This window comes from Myxine glutinosa, chromosome 6, assembly GCF_964187855.1.
Source record: "Myxine glutinosa chromosome 6, kmMyxGlut1.1, whole genome shotgun sequence".
In the NCBI taxonomy this organism is placed as follows: Eukaryota; Metazoa; Chordata; class Myxini; order Myxiniformes; family Myxinidae; genus Myxine; species Myxine glutinosa.
Genome location: NC_136266.1, coordinates 19,621,563 through 19,641,447, shown reverse-complemented (window position 1 = coordinate 19,641,447; position 19,885 = coordinate 19,621,563). Strand labels below are relative to the sequence as shown.

At 48.8% G+C, this 19,885-nt stretch overlaps 1 protein-coding gene across 1 annotated transcript in view; it reads left to right on the top strand.

Moving 5' to 3' along the window:
• LOC137429639 (integrin alpha-6) overlaps positions 1-19,885 on the top strand; it is a 187,647-nt gene that overhangs the window by 141,720 nt on the left and 26,042 nt on the right. Inside the window, exons 8-17 of the mRNA XM_078779666.1 lie at positions 1,251-1,339; positions 4,902-5,026; positions 5,447-5,536; positions 7,251-7,312; positions 7,462-7,628; positions 9,086-9,241; positions 11,027-11,139; positions 13,096-13,252; positions 13,574-13,645; positions 14,057-14,142. Coding sequence (XP_078635792.1) covers positions 1,251-1,339; positions 4,902-5,026; positions 5,447-5,536; positions 7,251-7,312; positions 7,462-7,628; positions 9,086-9,241; positions 11,027-11,139; positions 13,096-13,252; positions 13,574-13,645; positions 14,057-14,142 — 1,117 coding nt within the window. The remainder of the gene's footprint in view (positions 1-1,250; positions 1,340-4,901; positions 5,027-5,446; positions 5,537-7,250; positions 7,313-7,461; positions 7,629-9,085; positions 9,242-11,026; positions 11,140-13,095; positions 13,253-13,573; positions 13,646-14,056; positions 14,143-19,885) is intronic.

Below are 19,885 nucleotides of genomic sequence, written 5' to 3'. Positions count from 1 at the left end.
GCGGCGAGGCCGCCCCCCGTCCACGGTGCCCCCCACTCGACCGCCCACCACCTCACCGGACCCCCTCCCACGACCCACCAGGGGTCGCTTCGGCCGGGTCATCAGGACCCCCCTCAAGTTGACCCTGTCGGTGCAAGTCGATTCTGGGGGGACGTGTGTAGCGGCTGCCGCTGGGGTTACACAATCGCCTTGCACCTATCAAGGACGCGGAGCGATCACCAGGCCGGGCTCGTCCAGGACGCCCGGGCAGGCCCGCGCTCGACTTGCCAGGCCTCGGTCGGGACGCCCGGGCAGGCTCGCCCTCGGCTTGCCAGGCCGCAGCCGGCCCGCGGGGCCACGCCCCCTGGCGCCAGGCCTGGGCAAACCCCCTGGCGGAATAGATATATATTGCCGACCGTAAAACGTTTTTCCCAGAGTGCCTGAGTGTTTGATTCTAATAAAGCAGCTCAGATGAATTCAAGCTTTTTGTCGCGTCCATTCTTTCGATCGACGTGGGAGCCACAGCTCCTTCAATACTAACAAGGGATATCCGGAATGTCCTGGTACTGTTTGAAACCTGTTGGCAGTTTGAAGTAATCTTTTTTTTTTCATTTTTTGATTGGGGCCTAAAATACTTCCCTACACCCACTAAGGAATAGGGTCAGGGATCATTTACTTTCACCATTCACATGGCTACAAAGGCTTAGGCACTACAATACAATTTTTTTTTTAATCCCCAAAAAATCCAACTTTAAAAAAAAAATTCTTTCGCTAAAACACTCCCCGGCACTCACTGACGAACCTCTGAAAGTTAGACGAAGATCCGTTTGGCCATCTTTGAGAAAATGGTGACACACAGACAAACGGTTGTCTTATGGTATGGATTGATGTACCTACACTATAGGGGTGGTGATTGGTAACCTTTAAGATAGTCAAGGTAAGGTTGTGTAGCGTACAACCTCCTGTTTTAAAGGCGAGGTCAGGTGGAGGGTTTGTGAAAACGGTACGAATAAGGCACCTTCAAACCATGATGAACTGTTGGCATGTACTTGTGTGCCATGGTGGTGAGGTGCGCTGTAGAAGCCCAGAAAGGGTAAAATACTTTTTTAAGGGCACACCCCACAGTGAATTTCCTGTGCATTATTGTTTGAGGCAGCATGCCCAAAACAGGTAAACAGGTAGCATACATAATACACCTGGAAGAAGAAGAAAACTGCAGACAACATTGTCACTCACTTTGTTTTCATTCACAACTCTTGATGTCACCCCAGATCTGGCAGTCGGAGCTCCTTGTGATGATCGGGGGAAAGTTTACATTTTTCTTGGCAATCAAGATGGAACCTCTCAAAAACCAAGCCAGGTTGTGACCTTTTTCATTGTAATCTTGTTGTTTCAAACAGGTTTTTTTTCTGTTTCTGCAATGATGATATAAATTACGTATTAGGTTAAAAATAAGCAAAACCAACAAATAAGAGATACATTGTGCTTTCCCTGAGAAAAAGATCAGATCAGTGCCAGCTTGGGGTGAGTGTGCCAGCTTGGGGTGAGTGTGCCAGCTTGGGGTGAGTGTGCCAGCTTATGGGTGAGTGTGCCAACTTATGGGTGAGTGTGCCAGCTTATGGGTGAGTCTGCCAGCTTATGGGTGAGTCTGCCAGCTTATGGGTGAGTGTGCCAACTTATGGGTGAGTCTGCCAGCTTATGGGTGAGTCTGCCAGCTTATGGGTGAGTCTGCCAGCTTATGGGTGAGTCTGCCAGCTTATGGGTGAGTCTGCCAGCTTATGGGTGAGTGTGCCAGCTTATGGGTGAGTGTGCCAGCTTATGGGTGAGTGTGCCAGCTTATGGGTGAGTGTGCCAGCTTATGGGTGAGTGTGCCAGCTTATGGGTGAGTGTGCCAGCTTAGGGGTGAGTGTGCCAGCTTATGGGTGAGTGTGCCAGCTTATGGGTGAGTGTGCCAGCTTATGGGTGAGTGTGCCAGCTTATGGGTGAGTGTGCCAGCTTATGGGTGAGTGTGCCAGCTTAGGGGTGAGTGTGCCAGCTTCGGGGTGAGTGTGCCAGCTTATGGGTGAGTGTGCCAGCTTATGGGTGAGTGTGCCAGCTTATGGGTGAGTGTGCCAGCTTGGGGTGAGTGTGCCAGCTTATGGGTGAGTGTGCCAGCTTATGGGTGAGTGTGCCAGCTTATGGGTGAGTGTGCCAGCTTATGGGTGAGTGTGCCAGCTTATGGGTGAGTGTGCCAGCTTAGGGGTGAGTGTGCCTCTCACTCCCTGAGAGGTTGCGTCATTTTCCCAAACCCGGCAGCCCAGTGTTTTTCTGAAGTCAAGTCCAGTATTGTCTCATGTATTTGTCTGCATTACTGTGTGTGTGATTTGTGTTACAGCCATGAGATCATATAAATAAATAAATATACATGAAAATAAATATAAATAAATAAATAAATGGGAGAATGAAAACAAGGGCCCTCTTTATCTTCATCGACATTACAAAAAACTGGTGAAATATTTGACTGTGCCACTTCCGTACACCCATACCCACCCAACTTAATCATATGCCCCCATACAAGCACCTTTTTTCTCCTACTACTCCCTCAATTAATTTTCCACTTAATGCCCTGCTTCACACCTCACCTGTCTGTCCTGAATGCTGTGGAATTGTAAGTTCTTAATGTTCCCAATAAGCAGAATGTTAATGAGAATGTCACCACCCAACCCAAACACGTGGTGTTAGTTGTGCACACTGTGTATGAAGAAAAGGAGGGAAGTTTGAAGATGATAAAGTGGGGAAAGTGCAGCGACAACATTGCCATGGAGTACAAGGAGGAGATGATGGCCTAGTGTGAGGAACTTAGCGAAGAAGCCATGGAGGAGTGAAAGATGTACAGAGAGCCGTTTAAGGGAATTACCGAGTGTTTATGTGAAAGGACATCAGGAAAGAGTGCATCGTCGAGGGATAGAAACCAGGCACGGTGGACGGAGGAAGTAGCGAAGGTAGCTCGTGAAAATAAGTTGATTTGAAAGAGTATAAAGAAAAGCAAGCAAGGACAGAGGGGGACAACCAGATGCAGGGTTGCTGCACATGTATGGGCAAAAGAAGAAAGCAGCAGTGGATAAGGAGAGCAGTGGATAAGGCGAGGAATGATATGGAAGGGAAGGTGCACGACAAGTTGGAAGAGAATGGTGGAGAAAGTTGAATTATTGGAGATCACTAAGGATGAGGGTCGGTCAGCCTCAAATAGGACGAAGAAGGGAAGAGTGCCATGCATTGATGAGGTGCATACAGAGATGATAATTGCAATGGGAGAGGTCAGAGTTAGTTGGACGAAGAGGCTGTTGAATGTACGTATGTATAAGAGAGGGTTGGATTACAGGTGATTGTAGGACAGGGTTAATTGTGCTGATATGGAGGCGGAAGGGTGATGTTCAAGATCTTCATGTTCAAGATCTTCATGTTCAAGATCTTCAAGATCCAGGAAAGTACAGAGGAATTATTCTCATAAGTCATGTCATGAAGGTACTGGAGAGGATTCTGGAACCATCTTTAGAGGCCATTTTCCCCCGCAGAGCAGGGGTTGACCTTTTTCGGGCACCTTGGTCCCCTTTTTTAAGCAATGTTTTATGGTCGGATGCCCTTCCTGCCACCAACCCTGTTAGTCACCTTTTGTGACACACAGGGAATTACCAGTGAAGTGGTAACTCAATTTGCCGACCTCGGAAGGATGCCAGGCTGAGTCAACCCCCCTGGTGTTAATTCAGCGATCGACCGGGATTCGAACCCAGGATCCTCGGATCCCAAGCCAGCACCCTAACCGCTAAGCCAACACCAGGCTTTACTGGAGAGGATTCTGGACAGGAGGATAAGGAAGAGTGTGGAGATGGAGATCGGAGAAGAACAACAGGGAGTTTAGAAATGGTAGAGGGACGACAGATGGGATGTTCACGCTGAGACAACTGGTGGAGAAGAGGTTGGAGATGCAAGGTGAAATGGCATTGGGATTTGTGGATCTGGAGAAGGCCTATGACACAGTCCTGAGAAAGATGGTGATGGTGACACTGAGATGACGGGAGTGCCGGAAGCAGAAGTTAGGTTGGTGTAAGAGATGTACAAGGGAACAAAGGAAAGAGTTTTGGTTGGTCCTGGGATTTTGGAGGAGTTCAATGTGAATATCGGATTGAGGCAGGGAAGCTCTCTCAGCTCAATCATGTTTATCATGGTGATGGAGCTGGTAAGCAGGATGGTAAAAATGAAAGGTATTCTGGGACTGAGGATATATGCAGGTAATCTGGCTGTTGTGGCAGAGAATTAGCAGGAGATGCAGGAAGTACTGAGGGAGTGGAAGAAGGTATTCGGGAAGCATGGGCTGAAGATGAAGCTGAGTATCGAGATGAGGAAATTTAAATAATGAGTTCTGTTAGAAGGAATTTCAATGCAGAAGGAGACCATCAGGCCCATCAAGCCTGCACAATGGTTGCTAACCTACGGTTGTTTGTCTATGCTCTATCCTTTTTCTATGTTGAAGTTTACGGAAAGAAGCAGAACGTACCATTTTAAAGTCTTTGACCGGGGTTCGAAACACTTCACACAAACCTCACAGACTTAGAGAGGACCATCTAAACATTAGGCCACCGAATCTGGTGTAATCATTAATTATTAAACTGCACAAATATGGAAATAAAAACGAAATTTAATTCATGGGATAGGGGAATGTGCACTCAGGTATGTACATGTGAAGCTATTGAAGACAATTAAGAAGATTAGGGAAAGAAGGAGCATTTTGTTGATAGAGGATCGAGTGACGTTCTTCCATTAATGAAAAGGTAAACCTTCAGCTTGCTAGCAATAACTTTACTCCTGATTGTACAGTGAACTATCATTGTACTATTTGTAATCTACATGTATTAATTGGCATGATGCTTCCATCAATCTGACAGGTGCTGGGTGGTCAGGAGCTTCCGTTGTACTTCGGGTTCTCTTTGTCTGGTGGGCTTGATGTGGATGGCAACGGATTTCCAGATTTGCTCGTTGGTTCACTATCAGACAAAGTTGTCCTTTTCAGGCAAGTTTAGGTTAATAAATAAGTATAACCCATTAAAATTGTGTGGGTTAACAACCCCCTCCCCACCCCGGATATGGAGTACTGTAGGATTGATGAGGTCTTTTCTTGACCATATGGTACCATATTATCCTTGCGGCAGTGGAAACAGGTTGGTGTGGGACATATTGAAAAACGAAAGAACGAGAATCTGGGAGGTCGTCGGATTGCGGGTTAGAGGGTTGAGGATCAGTGGGCCTAGAAGAGATCTGGCCAATCACCTTGCAGGATTGGACTGCCATGGAGAGAGAATTCCATTGGCAGGGTAAAAGGGAGATAAAGGAGTGGAGGTGGGCTTAGACATAATTGTACGTTGTACATAGCTTTGATCGATAATACATAAACTGTTGGAATTGTATCCTCCCATTCCCGATTGTGCTGCAGGACAAGTCCCCTTGTAAGTATAACAAGAAGCATCACCTCCAGCGAAGATCTCATTGACCTCACCGTGAAGAACTGCCACGACCGGCCCTGGTGAGACTGGTTGCCGCGTAATATCCAAAATCGGTGCTTTGAAACATGACGGGCTAATTTGTTGTGAAATAGATCTGCTGATGAATCTTGGAACGATGAAATAAAAGTAAAAATTATGATTTGGTGCTTCTCTGAGAAAGCACGGACTGATTGATATTTTGAATGAGGACAGATTACAAGGGGGCAATTGTCCTTCTGGAAAACTGGCCCGACATTTTACGATACGTTACATTTCATACAAATGACAAATGGCTTCTCGTGATAACGATGTGTTAGAGGAGTTTAGGGAATCTGAACAATGACTCAATAACTTATGGATGAAATCAACAGGACATTGAGGTACTGTCTGCTAACCACCTTAGGAAGCAAGGAGAAGCTGATGTTCCAGGCATTAACCCTTCAACGGAGCAAAATGAGGTTTCTTTTGCTCTGTCGAAGGATGATTATCACCCAAAAAAAACATGTCTGTCTGTCTGCCAACACAGACGGACACTGGCCTTCGCCAGCAAGACTTGTTCTCCAGTCAATAACTTAACTGGGCAATTATTACCTTCGCCACCAAAGGTGAATGGACTTTACGTTTTTACGTCTGTCTGTTTGTCTCTTTGTTCCCTGGTGTTGGGCTAGCGGCTAGGGTGCCGGCTTAGGATCCTAGGATCCTGGGTTCGAATCCCGGTCGATCGCTGAATTAACGCCAGGGGGGTTGACTCAGCCTGTCATCCTTCCGAGGTCGGCTAATTGAGTACCAGTTCACTGGTAATTCCCTGTTTGTCGTTAAAGGCGGCAAAAAGGGTTGGCGTCAGGAAGGGCATCCGACCGTAAAACATTGCTTCAAAAAGGGAACTAAAAAAAACAACAACAACAACAACAACAACCACGGTTCCCGAAAAAGGCCAACCCCCGCTTTGCGGGGAAAAATGGCCTCTAAAGGTGGTTATTTGTTTGTCTCTTTGTTACTTGCGAAAATCGAAGATTTTTCAAGTACTATTAGGCCCGTTGGTCCTTTGGACTAAAGTTTCATTGGTCTTCACCGCCTTGCAGCATACCTGCCTTCCTTACTGCTGGAGCATTAGCTTCCCTTTCACCAAATCGAGATGTGCTTGGGCCAGGGTGGGGATATTATGTTCGCTATTATTATTGCCAAATTATACAAATATTATTATTGTTGTTAGAAATATTAGTATTAATTAGTATTAATTATCTCCCGTTGGACTTGGTCCAAAACGGGGGATTATGTATCTGGTCTCGTCCGTCCGTGCGTCCGCAACCATATCTCGGAGATGTATGGACCGATTTTGTTCAAATGCGGCAGAACGATGATACATGAGAGTATACATAAGAAGAAGATTTTGTTTTGTAATCCGATCAAAGATGGCTGACTGGCGGCCATTTTAGTTGTAAAAAAAAAAAAACCCGATGTTGAACACGTCCTCAACCATATCTCGGACATTCATTTACCGATGTAGTTCAAACTTGGCACACAGACACACAGACAATGAATGATGGTTTACGTATGCACGTCATTTTCTTTCGAGATCAGATCCAAGATGGCCGACTGGTGGCCATTTTGTTACTTAAAAGTGTCACCAACCATTTCTTGAACCTGCATCGTCCGATTTTGTTCAAACTTGGCACGAGCACAGTACATGAGCAACACAGGATGGAGATTTTCAGGGAAAAAATAAATCATGTTACATTGCATTCTTCTTTTCAGTGTGACCATCACAATGTGCTTCAAATATTCATGCAAGAGTGAACACTTCAACTCCATGCTGAGTAAGTTTTTGATTACTTCTTCCACCGGACCTGCACGTTTCCTCAATACTACCAGTAACATTACAAAGAGGATTGGAATCGAATTACTTATTGGACTATTTGAGACTGTAAGGGACAATATCAGTTGGATGTCTTTTTTTTTCATTCAGAGCTGGACTTGAACTTAGCAGCAACTGTACAATCACCTACCTGGATACATCCAAAGTACCTAACCTTCCAGGGGCCTGACGGTGCTCCGCTTGCTGTCTTTAATGATTCGGTGAAGCTACCAAGGAAAGAGGAAGAGGAATGTGTAACAACCATCGCACAAATTACTGTGAGTGGTTCCTCGATGGGAATGAGAGTACATTGAGGGGTTATGGTAGATGATTAATGTCTTGTCATTAGAGGGAAGCAGCCAGTGCTGCCTTTTTAAAAAGAGGCTTTGCTCGCTATGATGACCTCTGCCACCTAAGGTGGGCAGAGGTTATGGTTTCACCCATACCTGTTTGTTTGTTTGTTTGTCTGTGAACAGGATATCTCAAAAAAGTTGTTCTACAGATTCAGATGAAATTTGGTGGAGGTTGGGTATGTGACAAGAAGGAATCGATTAGATTTTGGTGAAGATCCGAATCTGGATCCAGATACGAGAGTTTTTTAAAAGTCTTTTAGTGATTCTTCACCAGTGAGTGATAGGACCAAAAAACGACATATGTAGCATGATATTTGAAAAGGTTGTGGAGGGGTTACGGCAAAACTTGGTGGATGTGTTGGTTTGGCAACAACAAGCTGATTAGATTTTGGTTCAGGTCTGAATCCAGATCCGGCCTATCAGTCAGATACAAAACGTGAACTGTTTAGCCTGGCGGAGGTATGCGCCCTTCCCTTCCGAGTGTTGTGTTCTAGGTAGCTCACCTGGAACGTAGTTCCAGTGAGCTTATGAGATGGCGCATCGTCCGTCCATCAGCCCGTAAACACTTGCAACTTTTTTCTCTGAAACTGCTGATGGGATTATGACCAAACTTGGGTAAAATAATATTTGAGATGTGGCAACTCAAGTTTGTTCACGACATTTAAAAAAAATCTGGCCCTGAAGGGTTTTACAGGGGGGGTAGGCAGTTGCCCCCCAAAATAGGTATTTGGTTACTTCTCAGATACTACACACACAATTCCGATGAAACTTGACCACAACCTTCATCACCCGTGATGTACCAAAGTTTGCTCACGGCATTAAGAAAATCAGTGTCTAAGAGTGTTTATGGGCGGTCAAAGTTGGCCCAGGTTTGACTACCCAAAGTGGTGATTTGCTTTCTTCTCTTAAACCACACAAACTATTTTGATAAAACTTGACCTCAACCTTCATCACCCATGATGTTCAAAAGTTTGTTCATGGCATTAAAAAAATCGGGGTCTAAGAATGTCTTTGGATGGGAGAGGAGGGGTGGGGGACAGGTGGGGTTGCCCCCCACAATAGGTGTTTTTTTGTTTGTCTTATGATTACGTTAGTGTGATTCTACATGCTACCCTGTCTAATAGCAACCATTGAAATTGGTTTAAAATACCATGATACTGTTTAAAATACCTTCATTCAGTTTAGTATACTGCTTTATTCTACCAGGTGAGCGCCCAGGGCTGTTGCCCCTATTTATTTTATTTTACGTGCAATCAAATGCCCACATCACTCTTGAACCACCTTCGTACAATGTTCTTTTGTTCTCCGTGCTTTAACCAACTTCAAATGAATTACTCTGTCTATCCCTTGAACATTAACTGACATTTTATTGGCTTTACCAGGGAAAAGTTGATAATCTTCTGAAGCCCCTGATCTTTCATGGTATTTATGGGATTCATGAGGATGAAATCTCAACACCTGAACGTGGTGCCGTTCCCACTTTGATTGCCCCACATCCCATATTGGAAGATGCATCGAACAATCACTTTTCATTGCAGGTAATGTGCTGAACATGATATGTACCGGTTGAACAAATTACTGTGCAAGATAACTGGATAATCGATATAGAAAAGGAGCCAAATTTCTCCGGCCATAACGCTTTATTCCAAAGTTTCTGCTGTCGTACGAAAATAGAAATGGTGCTGTTGGAAAGCTAATAATCCATTTATTTGGAGCAAAAATTTGTTCCTTTAATCACAAACTTGCCTGCTTTAAAAGCCCAGTGTTTCAGGATTGAGGAAGAAGAAGCGGGACCTCGAGCTTTAACGTAGCGGTTGCAACGGTAACATATCTTATTCTACGACAGCAGAGACCCATTATAAGGACACGGGAGGAGCACACAAAACAAAATATAATAATACTTCTTGAAACAATATAAAAATGTATAAACGTACACATTTCTTATTCTACGACAGCAGATACCCTTTATAAGGACACGGGAGGAGCACACAAAATAATATATAATAATACTTCTTGAAACGATATAAAAATGTATAAACGTACACATTTCTTATTCTACGACAGCAGAGACCCTTTATAAGGACACGGGAGGAGCACACAAAATAATATATAATAATACTTCTTGAAACGATATAAAAATGTATAAACGTACACGGAAGTAGCACACAAACACCAACAACCACAGCCACCACAACAACAATTATGTGTTATTAAATTCTTATTTCACACGTTTCATTCATTCTGCATTCTATTGACACGCACAGATTGACATGCAATATGTTTGTCTAGTACAATATGCTGTATTTTGATTAAACATAAACATGTCTAGTATCATTAATTTGGGCAGTTGTGTGAATCGCTCATCATCGGAGCGTGTTGCTTTTCAGTGAATTTATCTTTGAATAATTTTTCCCCTGGATTTCGCCAGTTTTGTTAGCCTTCTCCAGAAGTTGGGTTGTTTAAAGGATCTTATAACTTTCGCCACAACATCTGAGGGGCAAAATCGTTCTGCTGATGAGTCTTGCCAAGATAAATTATCCATTAAGTATAGCCCGTTGTTAAGACATACCAGATAACAATGATAACCTAGCTGTAAGAGGCTAGCTTTTTAATCATCTGGGGAATTTCACCGAGCTCTACCATTTTATAGGTACAATGGGATGAACACTGATCCCAATGAATGCTAGTGCCAGTTACCACTGTGGTGAACACAGTGCAGCTTGTGTTTCAATTATGAGACCTTTATCGTCCTGGTGTTGGCTTAGCGGTTAGGGTGCTGGCTTGGGATCCTAGGATCCTGGGTTCGAATCCCGGTCGATCTCGGAATTAACACCAGGGGGGTTGACTCAGCCTGTCATCCTTCCGAGGTCGGCAAATTGAGTACCAGTTCACTGGTAATTCCCTGTGACCCTCAAGGAGGTTACCCCCTCCTTGAGGGTCATTATTGACTCAGCTAGACTTTAACCAACAATCTGAAGATGGGATGGTAGTTTTGCAAAGGCTTAGTACTGCTGCCTTCAGCTAGGGTGTACTATATTAACAACTGTGATGTTAATCTAGTGTTGTAACCACTAGACTACTACTAACAGGTTACCTTTATAGGAATCAATTACAGGAATTATACAAATGGCTGTATAGTCCATACCCCAGAAGTTTTCTAGCTTTGCGTGCCCACCTCATGGATTGCCAGGATTATTTCCCAACTTCTGATATGTTCCATACTCTCCTTAAGTCTTTAAACGTGATAAGTTGCGACAAGTTGTTGAGATTATGACTTACTTTTAATCCTGATTCTTGTTCAAATGTTGGTCATGCTGTTTCAGGTTGGTTTCCTTATCCTGGGCTGTAAGGACAATAGAACTTGCCAGAGCAAACTGAAGTTGAATAGCACCTTCTACCTGGGGAATGAAGACTCAGGCTTTCTGCAGCTGTCTCGGTAGGAAACTTTCTTGACTTCCAGTTTACTCATTCCTACATCACCACCAGTGCTTACCTTTTTCGCTACACCAACACCGAGGTTGATGAAATGGGAAGTGATGTAATCTCCCATTGAAGGCTCATCATTCATGGAGTCCTTTAATGAATTTCGTCAATGTAGTAGAGGTTATTGACTGGTAAAGGTCCTAATTGGCAAAGTGATCAATCTGAACAACCAACTCCAATAGCAAGTTAACTCAAAGGTGAGCACACACTATGGTTGTTATGAGAAAAGCCCAAATCAAGAGTGATTTTCTGCTCTTGATAATCTCGAATCATTGTCTTGATAGGGCTGGGAGCACAGGAATCCTGGTCCCAACCAGGTAGATGCCACTGACATTGAGCTCTGTAGTCCATAGAGCTGTCAGTGTATCCCATCGAATGTAATCAAGTACTTCCTGCTTCTTCGCAGATTGCATGAAAAGGTGGACTTGTGAAATATAACAACCTTTCTAAGGGTTAGGAAGTCAAATATTTGCGGCAGTTTAGTTCGAGCATAATGCAGATACCGAGTTTTAGTCGTTCATGAGAAATAAGAACACTTGTATAGAATTGAATTGAAGATGTCCCCTTCCTCAACACTCCACCCCATATGGCACTGATTATGTGTAAACATTCTATTCACATGCTTTGGGAGATGGAGGAATGAGGGTCCGCACTGGTTTTAGCTGTGAATGTGGTATGTGCTCTCTGGTCTTCCGTTGGACTCCAGAACTGGATCCAATTAATATTGCTCTCTGTTCTGTTGTCATCAGGGCACATGAAATCCTTTGACCATTACATCTGCAAAATGAAGATCCCATGCAATGTCTCGCAAAAGTAGGCCAGTGGGCCTAATTCCAAACGTATTTACGGGTTGAGTGTAGGGACAACCAGTGAGCATCCATGGAGACCTTTTATGGTTTATTAAATCCACCACCGAAGGTGTACGGAGGTTGTGTTTTAACCCCTGTCTGTTTGTCATTTTGTCTGTCTGTGAACAGGATATCTCAAAAACGTGTGGACCAATTTTGACGAAACTTGGTGGACAGGTTGGGTGTGTGACAAGGACGAATTGATTAGATTTTGGTGAAGATCTGAATATGGATATAAGAATTTTAAAGTGATTCTTCACCATTGAGCGATAGGGCCAAAAATAATAATATAGCATGATATCCTGAAAAGTTAGGGACACATTTGGATGAAACTTGGTGGTCAGGTTGAGGGTGTGACACTGTGACAGAAACGGGCCAATTCAATTTTGGTTCAGGTCCGGATGCATATCCGGCCTATCTTTTTTTTCTTTTTCTTTTTAAATACAAGATCGAAGCTCGTGAAAGAGCTAACATTAATCACAAAAAAAACGGACACATAAAACATAAAATAAGGGGAGCGGTAGACAAGATGGGGAGAGAGGGGGAAGCACACAAGCACAACATTTGAGAGCAGGGACATCGGGAGATCTGTGGGAGGGAAGGGGCTTGTGGGGAGGAGACGTGGGAAAGGGGAGGGGGGAGGGGTGGGAGAAGTATAAAACACATGGATACTGCAAGGACTTCCAGGGAAGAAGTTCTGTAGGGTATAAAACGTAAATTGTTCAGCCTGGTGGAGGTATGCACTCTAGTGAATGCAGTTCTAGCTCCGCTTGTGACACATCTCCAATGTTAGATGAGATCAGATTGCTCATCGTCAATTTGAATTGTATCTCTTAAAGCATAAATAACTTGTGGTATAGACTAGACAGACCTACATAGTAAAATATTTGCAGTACCGTATGTCGTGAATGCAACTCTATCAAGTGTTTTCTTTCAATGCATTTTGTGAAATCCAAAACAATTGTTGTAATTGCTTTCCGCACTCTTAAATTATCAAGTGCAGAATTTCCTGTTTCATTTGGATGTTTCTGATTAACCATGCGTATGTGTTGTGATCACAGTGATGCCACAGGTTGCCAAGAGCTACGCATTAGTGACAAAAAGGTGGTGCTGCAAATGGTGGTGACCAACTCGGGTGACAAAGCGTACAATGCACAACTTGTAGCAGAGCTACCATCAGAGCTAGCTTTTAAAAGTTTCCATGTCCAGCCGGAAATGGTAGGCTGCACCACATGGAAGCGCCATTGCATAACCGCCATTTTGTACCTGCAAGCCCCCCTATTGTCATTAATGTTCATGTTAGCCATTGGGGAGAATGAGGCAATCAGGACCGTGGGGGATATTCACACCACGTACTTTATACTGGAGTATATCCTTTTCCACTTTCAGGAATATTTCATTTTTTCAAATCAAGTCACGCAAGTGTGTGTTCATGTAGAAGAAGAAGAAGCCATAGCCCATGCAGAAACAGGGAAGGTTGGATTTAGCAAAGTCCTGCAAAGGTCCATATTATCTTGTTCTCCCCTTTGCATTTCCTAGAACTGCGACTACAATGAGGATTCCTCTCATTTCCGGTGCATTCTGGGAAATCCTTTTGAAAACGGTGCACAGGTAAGGTTAACCAACGAACAATTTACATTCAAAAATAATTTCCAGACTTATATCCTACAATCATGTCTTACAAATTTTCTTATTATATAACCTTCAGAGAGCTAAAATGGTATTTTATACGTAGCATATACAGGATGGATTTCAGCAGAGGACATCGAACAAAGGGGGAGAATGAAGTAGATTGTTCGGTCGAAAAGGTTAAATATCGAGTGAATTGGAACACATGGGGTTCATATGAGTACATTTTATACTGTATCATGGAGATGTTGATATCCAATAACTAAGTGTTAAATTGAATGTTAAACAGATCCCCAAAGCATTATCTGTGCAATCATATTTTAAGGATGCTGATATTTTATCATCTTGTATTTCTTGATTATACGAACTGATTATATTTTTCTAACCACGCAGGCAAACATCAATGTAACATTGATGCAGAACACGCAGTTACCAACTCCAGGCGTGGATAAAACAAACATCTCAGTGCAAGTATCTACGTAAGTGAAACATTTATGATACTGAAGGAGCTGCGCTCCAACGCGAGTCGAAAGAATTGACGCGACCAAAGACGGAATTCGTCCGAGTTGCTTTATTGAAACAAAACAGCTCAGGTATTCTGAAAAGCCCATTTATCGGGCAGCAATATATATACACATTTATGCCCGGGCGTTTGCCCGGGAAAACCGAGACCGGGCATGCCCGGGTGTCAAGGGCGAGTCCTGGAAAGGCGAGTCTGGACATGCCCGGGCGTCCTGGACACGGCCTGGCAAGTCGAGGCTGGGCATGCCCGAGCGCTCTGGGCGAGCCCTGGAAAGGCGAGAGCGGGCATGCCCGGACGCTCTGGGCGAGCCCTGGAAAGGCGAGAGTGGGCATGCCCGGGAAAAACGAGACCGGGCGTGCCCGGGAGGTTCGGGCGTGCCCGGGAACAGCGAGTCCGGGCATGCCCAGGAGAGGCGCGTCTGGGCCCGTCCGGACGAGCCCGGCATGGCGATCGCGCCCTGGCCGCGTCCTGGCAGGTGCAAGGCGATTGTGTACATTCAGCGGGAACCGCTACACACGACCCTCCAGAATCGACCTGCACCGGCAGGGTCAATTTAAGGGGGGTCCGGATGACCCGGCCGAAGTGACCCCTGGAGGGTCGTGGGGGGGGGGGGGGTCCGATCCGGTGGTGGGTGGTCGAGCGGGGGGAACTGTAGACGGGGGGCGGCCTTGCCGCGGAGGAAGGGCCAACCGTGGTGGTCGGTCGACGTCCACGTGCGCAGGTTTGAGGCGGTCCACAGAGATCCGGTCCGACCGGCCGCCGACGTCGACGACGAAGGACTTGTCGCCCCGTCGCAGGACCCGGAAGGGCCCGTTGTACGGCGGCCGGAGTGGCCCCCGGTGCGCGTCATGACGCACAAAGACGTACTCCGCTGTGCGAAGCGCCGGGAGGACGTAGGACTGGGGGCCACCGTGGCGGGACGTTGGCACGGGGGCAAATCGGCGGGCGGCCTCCTGGAGGTCCGAGCGTTGGTGTGCGGCGGAACAGGGACTGGTAGCGTCGGGCACGAACTCGCCCGGGACGCGGAGCGGCTGGCCGTAGACAAGCTCGGCTGCGGACGCCCGGAGGTCCTCCTTGGGGGCCGTGCGGAGACCCAAAAGGACCCACGGCAGCCGGTCGGTCCAACCGTCGTCCTGAAGGCCGGCCATGAGTGCGGCCTTCATGGAGCGGTGAAACCGCTCGCACAACCCGTTGGCTTGGGGGTGGTAGGCCGTGGTGCGGTACAGCGTGACCCCCAACGAGCGGGCGACCGCGCCCCAAAGTTCAGACGTGAACTGTGGGCCGCGGTCGGACGAGATGTCCGCCGGTGCGCCGAAGCGCGCGACCCAGGTGGCGCTGAACGCCTGCGCCACGTCGGCGGTGGTGGTGGAGGTGAGGGGCACGGCCTCCGGCCACCTGGTGGTCCTGTCCACCATGGTGAGCAGGTGGGTGAACCCCCGCGATGGGGGCAGGGGACCCACCAGGTCCACGTGGACGTGGTCGAAACGCCGTGCAGGCACGGTGAAAGGTGCTAGCGGGGCCTGGGTGTGGCGGTGGACCTTGGCCCGCTGGCAGGCCGTGCAGGCGTTGGCCCAGTCGCGGACGTTCCGTCGAAGGCCATGCCAGACGAAACGCGCCGACACCAGCTTCTGAGAAGCTTTCCGGCCCGGGTGAGAAAGGCCGTGGATGGAGGCGAAGATGCGACGCTGCCAGGAAACGCGCACGATGGGGCGAGGCTGGCCCTGGGAGACGTCGCAGAGCAGGACGGTGCCCGCGAAGGGGATGTCGGCCAGGTGGAGGCCCGTGTCCGCCGCCCGGAGGGCCTGCACTGAGGTGTCGGTGGTCTGGTCGGCCGCCATGAGCGCGAAGTCCACGCCGAGGTGGACCGCGTTCGCGCTGGCCCGAGAAAGACAGTCGGCCACGGCGTTGTCTTTGCCGGCGACGTGCCGGATGTCCGTGGTGAATTCCGACACGGCGGAGAGGTGGCGCTGCTGGCGGGCCGACCACGGCTCCGTCACTTTGGCCATTGCGTAGACCAATGGCTTGTGGTCGACGAAAGCCGTGAACGGGCGGCCCTCCAGGAGGTGTCGGAAATGGCGAACGGCCAGGAATAGACCGAGCAGCTCGCGGTCGAACGTGCTGTATTTTAACTCGTTCGGCCGGAGCTGCCGGCTGAAAAAAGCGAGTGGCTGCCAAACCCCGTCCACCCATTGTTCATGGACGGCGCCCACCGCGTAGTTGGAGGTGTCCGTAGTGAGGGCGATGGGCGCGTTGAGCACCGGGTGAGCCAGCAGCGTTGCGTCGGCGAGGGCCCGTTTTGCGCTTGCGAAGGCCGCGTCCATGGCCGCGGACCAAACGATGTCATGCTTGGCCGGCTTGCCCCGGAGGGCCTCGTAAAGGGGCCGCATGAGCTGAGCAGCGCGGGGCACGAATCGGTGATAAAAATTCACCATGCCGAGGAACTCTTGTAGGGCCTTGATGGAACGGGGACGCGGGAACGTGGTGATGGCCTCGACCTTGGTCGGCAGCGGCACGGCCCCGGTCTTGGTGATGCGGTGGCCCAAAAAGTCAACTGTCGTCGTGCCGAAGTGGCATTTGGCCGGGTTGACAATTAAGCCGTGCTCGCTGAGGCGACCGAACAGTGTTCGGAGGTGGAGGAGGTGCTCGGCGCGGGACGTTCTGGCGATGAGGATGTCGTCCAGATAGACAAAAAGAAATGGCAGGTCGCGCAGCACGCCGTCCATTAAGCGCTGGAACGCCTGGGCCGCGTTCTTGAGGCCAAACGGCATCCTCAAAAATTCGAACAGGCCGAACGGCGTGATGACGGCCGTCTTCGGGACGTCGGCCGCCCGGACAGGTACCTGGTGGTATCCCCGTATCAGGTCAATTTTGGAAAATATGACCCGTCCCGCCAAACGGGCGGAAAAGTCCTGGATGTGCGGGATCGGGTACCTGTCGGGGGTGGTAGCTTCGTTGAGGCGGCGGTAGTCGCCACACAGGCACCATCCGCCCCCCGGCTTTGGCACGATGTGCAGTGGTGAGGCCCACGCGCTATTGGAGCGCCGCACGATGCCGAGGTGCTCCAACGCGTCGAACTCGGCCTTTGCCACGGCGAGCTTGGCCGGGTCGAGGCGGCGGGCCCTGGCGTAGACCGGCGGGCCCATAGTGGGTATGTGGTGCTCCATCCCATGCCGCACTGCGACGGCCGAAAACGTCGGCCGCGTGAGGGCCGGGAATTCCGCGAGCAGGCGAGCGAACTCGTTCGCCGTCGGGAGGGCGCACGCCAGTTCGTTCGGCGCGGAGCTGCTCATCGTGCACGCCAGGGAGCTGAAGGTCTTGGCGTTGACAAGGCGACGACGTTTGACGTCAACCAGCAGCCCGTGCGCGCAGAGGAAGTCGGCGCCCAGCAATGCCATGGGGACGCAGGCGGTCACAAAGGTCCACTGAAAGCGCTGGCTGCCGAAGCAGAGGGTGACGACGCGCGGGCCGAAAGTGCGTATGGCCGAGCCATTAGCAGCGACCAAAGAGGGGCCGCAAACGGCGTCCCGCCTGTCCTGCTCGGAGGCGGGTATGACGCTCAGTTGCGCGCCGGTGTCACAAAGGAAACGCCGCCCGGACGCTTTGTCCCGAATAAAAAGCAAGTTGCCCGAGTGGCCGGCGCTCATGGCTGGGAATGAACACCGGCCCGGCCGTTTCCCGACTTGCCGAAAGTGCACGGGGGTCGGCACGTCCGAGCCTTGTGTCTGAACCTGGCATGGTAATAACACCACGCCTGGTCAGGTGGAGGCCCCGGCCGTCATGTCGGAAGCGGTCGGCGCGGCGTGGCGGCCGCCAGTTGCACCGGCAGTTCGGCCTCCAACCGCGCAGGGCGCTCGGGCGTCGTGGGCGTCGCCTCGGACGGCTGCAGGCTCCAGGTAGCCGCGTCGATGTGTTGGCCCGCCGAGGAGATCCTAGCGGCTTCCCTGGCGAGGGCGCGGGGATCGGTGATCGACGTGCCAGCCAGGGCGAGGCGTACCGGTGAGGCAGCTGGCGAAGGAACAGCTCGCGGAACAGAAAATCCGGAGAGTGCTCACCGAGCAACGAGAGCATATAGTCCATGCGCTCGGACGGGCGCGTGTCGCCGAGCTCGGGCAGGTCGAGCAGGCGCCGTGCGTGTGCCGCCGGTGAGAGGGCGAAAGCGTCGAGGAGGAGCGTCTTCAGCGCGTCATACTTGTCGGCAGCCGGCGGGTGCTCGAGGAGGCTCAGGGCGCGGGCCGCGGTGGCGGAACCGAGCGCTGCCACGACGTGGTGGAAGCGGGTGTCGTCCGCGGTGATGCCTCGCAGGGCGAACTGGGAGTCCGCCTGGCCGAACCAAACAGCCGCGTGAGCCTCCCAGAAGGTAGGCAGTTTAAGAGTCACTGCCGTGTCCATGTCGGTAGGTCACCAGTGAAGGAGCTGCGCTCCAACGTGAGTCGAAAGAATTGACGCGACCAAAGACGGAATTCGTCCGAGTTGCTTTATTGAAACAAAACAGCTCAGGTATTCTGAAAAGCCCGTTTATCGGGCAGCAATATATATACACATTTATGCCCGGGCGTTTGCCCGGGAAAACCGAGACCGGGCATGCCCGGGTGTCAAGGGCGAGTCCTGGAAAGGCGAGTCTGGACATGCCCGGGCGTCCTGGACGCGGCCTGGCAAGTCGAGGCTGGGCGTGCCCGGACGCTCTGGGCGAGCCCTGGAAAGGCGAGAGTGGGCATGCCCGGGAAAGACGAGACCGGGCGTGCCCGGGAGGTTCGGGCGTGCCCGGGAACAGCGAGTCCGGGCATGCCCAGGAGAGGCGCGTCTGGGCCCGTCCGGACGAGCCCGGCATGGCGATCGCGCCCTGGCCGTGTCCTGGCAGGTGCAAGGCGATTGTGTACATTCAGTGGGAACCGCTACAATACTATATATATTTATATATATATATATATATATATATATATATATATATATATTGCTAAAACATAGCACAATGAGCAATAAAATAGATTCTGTATTAAGCCTAAAGTGTCGAGAACAGGCCACAGTGCCTTCAGAAAGTATTCACACCCCTTGAGTTTTTTCCATATTGTTGTATTACAGCCTCAATTTAAAATGCTTTAAATTGAGATTTTCTTGTTACTGATCTACATGTAATAATCCTATATAATGTCAACGGGGATTTTTTTTTTTTTTTTTGAAATCCTTACAATATAATAAAAAATGAAAAGTTGAAAAAGTATTCAACCCCTTTGCTATGACACTCCAAATTGAGTTCAGGTGCATCAAATTTCCTTTGATCATCTTTGAGATGTCTCTACAACTTAATTGGAGTCCACCTGTGGCCAATTCAATTGATTGGACATGACTTATAAAGAAAAACACGTTTCTATATGAGGTCCCACAGTTGACAGTGAATGTCAGAGCAGAAACTCCACCATGAAGTCCAAGGAACTGTCCATAGAACCTCGAGATATAATTGAGGCCTAGTACGCCTGAGAAAACTCCATCAACAGACACATTAACTTGCATTCCACATAAACAAGCACAACGCAATCAATTACAATGTCAACAAAAATAGCAGAATAATTATAACACAAAAAAACAAACTAACGCATAAAACATAAAACATATGATAAAGGGATCGGGAGAACAATATGGAGAGCAGGGACATCGGGAGGGTTTGGGTGGAGGAGGCATGGGAAGGGGAGGGGGGTGGGAGA